The sequence below is a fragment of the Dendropsophus ebraccatus genome, chromosome 1, assembly GCF_027789765.1.
Source record: "Dendropsophus ebraccatus isolate aDenEbr1 chromosome 1, aDenEbr1.pat, whole genome shotgun sequence".
Lineage (NCBI taxonomy): Eukaryota > Metazoa > Chordata > Amphibia > Anura > Hylidae > Dendropsophus > Dendropsophus ebraccatus.
Window position 1 is genome coordinate 226,983,577 of NC_091454.1, and position 9,205 is coordinate 226,992,781.

At 39.9% G+C, this 9,205-nt stretch overlaps 1 protein-coding gene across 1 annotated transcript; it reads left to right on the top strand.

The window, feature by feature from the left end:
- Positions 1-671: 671 nt before the first annotated feature.
- LOC138785870 (olfactory receptor 5P55-like) lies at positions 672-2,733 on the top strand. The gene is made up of 2 exons (XM_069962288.1): positions 672-713; positions 1,813-2,733. Exons 1-2 carry the CDS (start codon positions 672-674, stop codon positions 2,731-2,733), a joined length of 963 nt encoding a protein of 320 aa, XP_069818389.1.
- The last annotated feature ends 6,472 nt before the right edge of the window (positions 2,734-9,205 follow it).

The following is a 9,205-nucleotide window of genomic DNA, read 5'->3' on the forward strand; positions in this document are numbered from 1 at the left end:
CCAGCCCCTTAGACTATGCTCCCTGGTGTGGCTTATGCCATCACTAGTGGTGATCCAGTGGATTTATGAATCCAGTCGGTACAATCATTGCCTATCAGGTTAATATTCCCTCTATACTGTATAATGCTAAAGGGGTTTAGAGTAGGGATCTGAGGTATTGAGGGGCATAGACGGTTCTGAGGCTAGGCTGGGAGGACAGATTAATCATAGAGGTCTGAGGAGGACATAGAAAGTCCAGGTGTGACAAAGGGCCTTGGAGACAACACAGTGTTCTGGATGGAATTGAAGGGTCTTTAAAGGTCAATGAGGTTTGGACTGAACAGGAAAGTCTAGGGGTCAGAAGAGTCCACTGTCATCTACCACAAATAATATATTCAATTTTTCTAGTAGTTTTGACTTTCCAGAACCTTGATAAAGTTTGAGGTTTTTTTTCTAAAGAAACATTTTTAATCTCTTGGCAGCCCCTTAGATTTGTTCCTCCTTTGTTACTTAGAACACAGGAGACGCAGGATGTAATCACAAGTGTTCTATACGGATATATCCCCATCACTCTACATATAAATATAAGCAGGTAGCTACAATGTGGGTCATTACTGTGTAAATGTGATGGTTGTGTGTCCGGTTGCCTCACACAGAATCTTTATATTGGGAAGCTGGATGGAGCCGAGGAAATGGGGGAGAAATATAGTGAAAGGAAAATGGAAACATCTGCTGTGAGTTCGTATGTATTCTGTATTACTACTATTATTATTATTATTATTATTATTATTATTATTATTATTATTACTATTATTATTATTATTATTATTATTATTATTAATATTAATATTATTTGGGTTTTATGCAGTTCTCATCTTCTGTAACATTGTACAATATATAAAAGGAACAAAATAAATTCATATGTAATACACACAAAGAAGTGAAGCAGGTATATGATGGTTATAGCCCGTTATATGTTGTTGTCTTTAAATATTTGAAGAATTGAAGAGTGTTGAGTTTTCTACCTTGGAGAAAATGAGAGAAGAGGCGAACAGGAGACGTCTTGGAGATGATAGTTGATAAGAGAAGAGAAGTAAATCTATTACATCTAGTGATGACAATGTTCTTGGAACTTTCTAGGAATCGTCTGTAGATATTTATGTCCTGGATCTACTTATTCTCTAATTATTATATCTTCAATATTTGCCAATGTGTCTGGGATCTTGTCACCCATCGCTTTCCATTCTTCATATTCTCTGTCTACAAGGTTGCCTTATCTTTCATTTATTATCTGGTAGTGTTTGGTGCTATTTTTTTTTTTTCTTTACGCTAGGTTTTGGCCCCAGTCTGCCATGCTTTTCTTGTGATCTTTCACACACTCAATAAAGTGTTGCTGTTTTTTGTTTTTGACTTCTATATTTTTTTTTTTACAACTGTTCTGGTTATGTTTGGTATGTGGGCAGCTTTTATGGTGCATTTACACAGATAGAGTTTAAAGCTAAAGCCAAAAACAGATTATAAACAGAGAATAGATTATAAAGGAAAGACTGAGATTTCTCCTCTTCTCAAATCCATTCCTTGCTTTGGTTTAAAAAATCTGTAAGATAAATCTCTCTGTCTAAACACACCATTATACTGTAGGTTATACCTTCCTCAGTGATTATAAAGGAGGTGGAAGCACCTGAATAATCCTGCACATGGTACCATCTAACAGCTGACTCCTGTCTCATCCATACTGATTTGGTCTTGATAATACAACATGGCTTCAGTAATCTAAAGACTGCCATACTAAACTTTGTTTTACTTTTTTTTCTTCTTTTATTTTTATTCTAGATAAATGTGACGAGGGTGACAGAGTTTTTCCTCTTAGGATTTCAAGGCAGTCAATTTTTAAGAAATGTTTTATTCCTTCTGTTCCTTGTTGTTTATAATGCAACAATATGCGGGAATCTCCTGATCATCACCCTGGTGTCCACCAGCAAGATCCTCCACACCCCAATGTACTTCTTCATCTCACATTTGGCCATCAGTGACATCTTAGTAACCACAATAACTGCCCCCAATATGCTGCACATCCTGCTGAATAATGGGGGGACCATCACTCTTATTGGTTGTATCACCCAGTTTTGTTTTTTCTGCTCCTCTGAAACATTTGAATGTCTTCTGGCTGTGATGTCCTATGACAGATATGTGGCCATCTGTAATCCCCTCCGGTACTCCTCCATCATGACAAGTGACATTTGTATTAAATATGCTGCTATGTCTTGGTTGTTGGGTATTTTTATTTCACTCATTGTCTCTATAACACCATCAAAGCTAAACTTCTGTGGCCCCAATATCATTGACCATGTATTCTGTGACCTTGTCCCCTTGCTAGACCTTGCCTGTTCTGATGCCTTTATTGTTCACTTGGAGATTTATGTTATGGGTATTCCTATTGTAATCATCCCGACCTCAATCATTGTAGTGTCTTATACTTATATTATTTCTACCATCTTAAGGATCCCATCCAGCACTGGTAGACAGAAAGCCTTCTCCACCTGTAGCTCCCACCTCATTGTGGTCATAATGTTCTACTGGACGATGTTCTGTGTGTATGTTCTCCCAACAAAAGGTCGATCACTATCCATGAGTAAAACCCTGTCACTACTATATACTGTATTTACTCCTTTGATTAACCCGATAATATATACTTTTAGAAATAAGGACATTAAGAAAGCCATTCAGGACATATATTATAAACATAGAATATAAATGGTCACCCTCCCCCCCCCCATTTTGATGTTATTTTTAACATATTTGTAAATCACTTCATTTACCAAAATTGACCTTTTTATCGAAAATAAAAATAAAAATAAATAAATCTGTAAAGTATCGGCCACACGGTGTCTCATTGTTGTCTACAGCCTATTTTTAGAAGAATTCTGACTGACTGATAGGTAAGTCAAGGCCTCTCTTTTGTCTCTGACCATTCATAAAGTTCAGGGCAGTTGCAAATGTAAACTTGAGTTCCTTCTATGTACACAATGCTGCCTCCTGAATGTAATCCCCTCTATCTCCTTCTTTGGACATAATCAGCAGGAGGAGTTCATTGACTGCTTTTGGGGTGTGACTCCTTCCTTGCTTTGTTCCGCTCTGGTGAATCAGCAGATTATTGCTTAGACCTAGGCTGATTTTGTGATCTAAACTCTTACTTGCTGCGATCCTGCTGTTTTTTTTCTTTTCTTTTTTATGAATGCCCACACAGCCCTTTGCAAACCCAGTCAATCCATAACCCCTTAGCCTTATACCATCTACTGCAGTGTAATATAAATCGCCCCCAACAGAGTGCCAGCCTGTTTAGTCCAATGCATTTTCACCAGCACCGACTATACCATGGCGCAGCAGAGAGAACAGTAGGTGTTGTCCTATGATTAGCCACAGAAGTAAGGGGAGAGAAGTCCAGGTGAGTACTGCTGGAAAACTGCTGAGATTTGATTAAGCCTCCTAAAATAGAGAGGATGAGAAATTGCTGTGCACCATGGAGGAGACTCCCAGAAGCTCAATGTCAGCAGTGGGAGCACTAAAACTCCTCTGAAGGTTTAACGAAATGTTTACACAGTACATTTTGCTGATAGGTCACTATTCTTTTACAACAGAAAAAAAAATATGCAGTATATAAAAAAATTATTTAAATAAACATTTAAAGACTTATTTTATGGGGATTTTTTTTTAGGTGGTTTGATTTTTGGCTTCAATATTATGGTTTCCACTGTAAACGAGCCCAAAAACCCAGACATGTTTATTGAGGGTTTTTTTTAACAAGAAGAGTAAGAGAACAGCTTGTGTGCACACACATTAAGGGTACCATCTTTATGGCTGTAAATTTAGGTGTTAGGCCTTTCTTTTGGGCTATTATGGCTAAAGGAGGACTGTTTAAGGGATGTCTTGAGGCTTAGATTTAAAGCCTTGTCCTTTTTTTTACAGACTAAAATACTTCCCAATTGCAAACAATTTGATTTTAGTCTATTTTTCGAAAAACACCTAAAATACTGCAAAATAATAATAATAAAAAAAGGTTACCATTGATGTTTTTGGCATTATTTTTAGACATTTTTCACTCAAGGCTTTGTATTTTTTTCCCAGACATGTGAGGTCAAGGAAGTGGCCAGGGTAGTCTGCAGTGTTGAAGTCCCATCCATCATCCCTTTTATTTAGTTTAGTGTCGTGGCAGTAATTGGTGGGTTGTCAGTTCTCAGAATTGCTTTTAAATTAATTGTTTATGGTTCATTATAACAGAGATGTTTCCCTTTTAGGCCACGTTCACACAATGTATTTTTCCCTAACTAACAGCCGTTGTCGCAGGATTGTAACATTGGCCAGTATTTAATGAAAAATCAAATAACATTGTTTTTTATGGAATTCGGCCAGAGTTTATACGCATAAGATACACTCTGGCTGGGATTGTCTGTAATGGGTATTTGGAATGCAGGCACACTGGAATGTACACCCGCATGTGCCCACATTCCAATTCAAAAGAAATAAAGTTTATCTGGCTGGTACTGCAGTACCGGCCGGGTTGATCTTCACAGACAGCTGCCATTCTGTGACACAGCTGTGTCACAGAACGGCAGCTGTCCTACAGCTTGTGTTTGTGGCCTTAAAGGGGTTATCCAGCGCTACAAAAACATGGCTACTTTCCCCTCCTCTCTTGTCTCCAGTTCAGGTGTGGTTTGCAATTAAGCTCCATTTACTTCAATGGAACTGAGTTTGAAAGCCCTCCCAATTTGGAGACAAGAGAGGGGGGAAAGTGGCCATGTTTTTGTAGCGCTGGATAACCTTGTTAATTGGACTAAATCATTAGGCTTGTAACTATCTTCTCCTAAATGGTGTCCATGGATGCGGTTAGTCATTGCATCTAGCCATCTGCAGTTGGGGTTTGAGGTGCTCCTGAGCCTGGGGTTAATAGAGATGATAGAGCACTAAAATACTTGAATGCTTACTCTTTGTGTCCATTATTTTTCAATACTCTAATGCTCGAAGTAACAAACCTCATGAAAGTCAATGGGAGAATAGAGCATTTTTTCAGGAACCCCAGGGTCTATACACACCTGATGCAGCTGGCCAACCACCGCTAGGCCAGCAACCAACATCTAGGGGTGTGGTGAGAATTTTGACCCCAGACCACAGGTGATTTGTAGAACTTAAAGGGGTTGGCCACTTTATAGTAAAATAGGTCAGTACAAAGTATTAGTAAGTGTACTCACTGTATATACTGACAGCAGCCCCCTGTATAATCACTGTATATACTGACAGCAGCTCCCTGTGTACCTCATAGAGCTAATATCAGACTCCCCTTCACCAGGCTGGGATGCCCTGCTCTGTTTTGTTTCAGTTCACAAAATGGCCAACATGGAGGAGCATGTGACCATGCCCTGTCCACTGTGTTCTCCATAGACTTATACAGGGTGTGTGGTGGACACTGGGGGGCGGGGCCTGGTCACATGCTCCTCCATGTAAGCAACCCTATGGACCAAAACACCACAGAGCAGAGCAGCACAGCATGGAGCAGGGGAGTCTGATATTAGCTCTATGAGGTACACAGGGAGCTGCTGTCAGTATATACAGTGAGTACACAGGGAGCTGCTGTCAGTATATACAGTGAGTACACCTACTAATACTGTGAACTGAGCAATTTTACTATAAAGTGGCCAACCCCTTTAATGTGAATCAGAATGTATAAAAAAAGTGAGAAAACCACTGGATCTCTGACACACTTCCCACTTTTTCTGAGCCTCGCTTAAAGAAACCCTTCATTGGGAAATGCTGGATAAAATCCGCAACAAAGATGTTTTCACAAAAAATTTCATTAAAAAATGGACATTTTTTTCTCATAAAGGTTATGTCGCAGGCGGAGAGGGAAGCTGTTATGAAACACTTTGGTATCAGACGGCAGAGGCAAAGGGCACCCTAGGAGTACTCAGAGTTTCTTAATTATATTGAAGATAGAGATTCATTTTTGTTCTTAAGATTCTATTGTTCTTTATAGCAATTTTTTTTTCAAACTTACTATATTGTAATCTATTTATATCTTCCTTTAATATGTAATTGTATTGTTTTTGATAAAATTTTAAAAAATCCAATAAAATATTTTTTTTTTGGGGGGGGGGGGGGGGAAGTGAGAATGCCTATTTTTCTACAGATATCTTAATCTGGTGTGGTATATGCTTTGCCCCTGCAGAAATACTCCCCAGAAATTAGCATGGAAAATCAATCAGAAAGCCTTTTATGAAAAGATAGGTCTTGGTGGTGTATGCGTGGGGAAAGCAGGAGCTAAGTCCTCAATCCTTGCCCAGACGACAACTGATCTATGAAGGTCTGACTGCTGGAACTCCACCAATGATAGGAATGGGGGTTTTGAGTGCCCCTGTATAATTGAAGAGGTCATTGTCAATTAAATTCCCCTGTAATGTATTATTAAGTACACTGTGACCTCTAAAAAAATCATTGTAATATACATTGTACTTTTTTTTTTTTAAAAAGAGGATCTGCTTGACTGAGAGTCAGCACCAACATCAGGGGTATGACTGCCACTGTAGCAGCCATGGCGGCTGCTATGGGGCCTACCGACTCAGGAACAACTTATAGATCAGTACAAGGTAATTACCAACCAGGAGCAGTATAGCTCTGTCCAGGTCTTTCCCCATTGGGCACTGGGCAACATGAAGCTGACACACAGTGTTATAATATGTATCACATGAGGGACGCATCTAGGCTATGTTCACACAGTGCATTACAATAGCCTTTGTTTCTCTCTCAAAAACAACATCCGTTGTTGCACTGAAAACAAAGCACAATGGCCGGAAGAAATAATTGACATGTCAAAGCCACTGTTTCAATTGGGCGTTCTTGTCATAAAAAAATGCTATGTGTAAACATAGCCCTAAAAAGATGTTTCTATTGATCAACCCCAAATCTTTACTGATCATTCACCGAGTATAAACTAAATGTTCTATAACATTATATGTGGATTGTATAGCAGTAATATAACTACAGCGCATATGTAGTATTTATTTTTTATTTTAACCATCAATTACTGTAAATCTCTGGAGGAAGTTACATCCCATTAATCGTCATTAATGCTTCTTATGTTTAGAATTAACATTGTATAAGCCGCCTCCAGGGGATTTCACAATGGAATATAAAGTGATCTCTGAAACCCAAGTCAGATGATTACAGGTATCAGAGTGAGTGTCATGTATATTATCACCTGGTGAAACCCTCAGATCTAACGTCAAGTAACGTCAAACCGAGAAAAGAAATCACAGATGTAGAGATGAAATGAGTGATGAGAACAATGACTTCTCTGTTAGTCTTACCTCTCTCCTGATTTCTCACTTCCATCAAATGAATAGAAATGGAAAACCAAAATAAAGTAAGTTGATCACTACAATATACGTCACCCCCAACACTGGGCTCCTGTTCAGATGTGGGGTCCATTGCTACAGAGCCAAGTCCAACACTACTTTAGGGATGAATGCTAAAATACAGAGACTTTGCTCCTTGGTTGTTCCGTGTTGTCTATCAATGCTTTGAGAAGATCCACCTGGTCTTCTCCTGGTCTCTACTCTCAGACATACTGTATCTTTTCAGTAGAGATCTACAGTATGTGAGAGTATTTGTGCTAGTTATAGGTGTCTCTCACCTCTCTTCTCTTGGTAACATGCCATTGGATCCTGGTGGACTATGCACGTCACTTAGCTTTGTTTCTGCCACAACCTATAAGGTCACAGTTCACCTGACCAGTTAAAATGGTTTGATGTAACCATCCCTTATTGAATAGCAGCTTCTTCCATTAATGTCAGGTTACGACTCCCAGCCTTGGCTTCAACTATGTTCTGGTTCTGTATGAATTCTATATTCTGTTATCCTGTTTCAAAGTTATTTTTTTCTGGCCAAATCCTAGACTTTTCCCCATCTCTTCTGGATATCACATCTGGTATTTTTTTTCCTTTTTACTCTATATCTGTAAGTCTTGTGTCTACTTTGTATCCCTTGTCTGTCCTGTGTCCACATCTGCCAGTCCTGTGTCCAAGTCTGCTAATCATGTCTATATGTCCCTGCCCTAGTCTGATACTTGTTGTTTTACAGTCCTTTATCTATACCTGCACGTTCTGTAGCCATGTCTGCTAGACTTGTGATCTATGTCCCAGCCCACAAGCTGGTGACTCAAATTCCAGTTAGGCAGATGATGACCTTGGTTCCTGTTCCACAGTCCATGTTCCTGTTGTCCATGCTCCACAGTAAATGTTTCTGCTATTCCTGATCCACAGTCCATGTTCCTGTTGCTCCTACTCCAAAGTCCATATTCCTGTTGTCCATGCTCCACAGTACATGTTTCTGCTATTCCTGCTCCACAGTCCATGTTTCTGTTGTTCCTGATCCACAGTCCATGTTCCTGTTGTTCCTGATCCACAGTCCATGTTTCTGTTTCAGCTCCGTAATCCATGTTGCTGTTGTTCCTGCTCCACAGTCCATGTTCCTGTTCCTCCTCCTCCTCCACAGTCCATGTTCCTGTTCCTCCTCCTCCACAGTCCATGGTCCTGTTGTCCATGCTCCGCGGTCCATGTTTCAGTTTATCCTACTCTACAGTTCATGTCTCTGTTGTCTCTGCTCCACAGTCCATGTTCCTGTTGTCCCTGCTCCACAGTCCATGTTCCTGTTGTCCCTGCTTCTCAGTCTTTATCCTTTCTCCACACTCTGTTATCCAGGTGTATATGCTCCTGTCTGTCCCACAATCCCTGCTTCCTCCAATTGCCTGCCAGCAGATAGGAACCATGATCTTGGGATACTATAACTGCTTATATCCATGTACAGAAGCATGGGCCTCTGCCTTTGCCTGGAGTCTTTGCTCCTGTACATATTTTCCTTGTCATCTGTGTTATTGGGGGAGAGTGCTACAGACCCACCAAAAGGAATCCCAAAAGTTTTACATTCTGACAAATCAAAATTTTGGGGGGAAATTAAGAACATATGCTCTCTGTATGTTCAGTCACGGTAGGTCAGTTCTTTAAAGCGACTCTGCACCCACAATCTGACCCCCCCAAACCACTTGTACCTTCAGATCGCTGCTTTTAATAAAAGATCTGTCCTGGGGTCCGTTCAGCAGGGGATGCAGTTATTGTAATAAAAATAACTTTTAATCCAGCAGCGCTGTGTCTAACGGCCGGGGCTTACATTTGTATAT

What these genes read in the sequence shown, in the direction of transcription:
- LOC138785870 (XM_069962288.1), top strand. Translation starts at nt 672, where the DNA reads ATGGGGGAGAAATATAGTGAAAGGAAAATGGAAACATCTGCT. An exon ending in GGAAAATGGAAACATCTGCT is followed by an intron (nt 714 to 1,812) that starts GTGAGTTCGTAT and finishes TTTTTATTCTAG; the next exon opens with ATAAATGTGACGAGGGTGAC.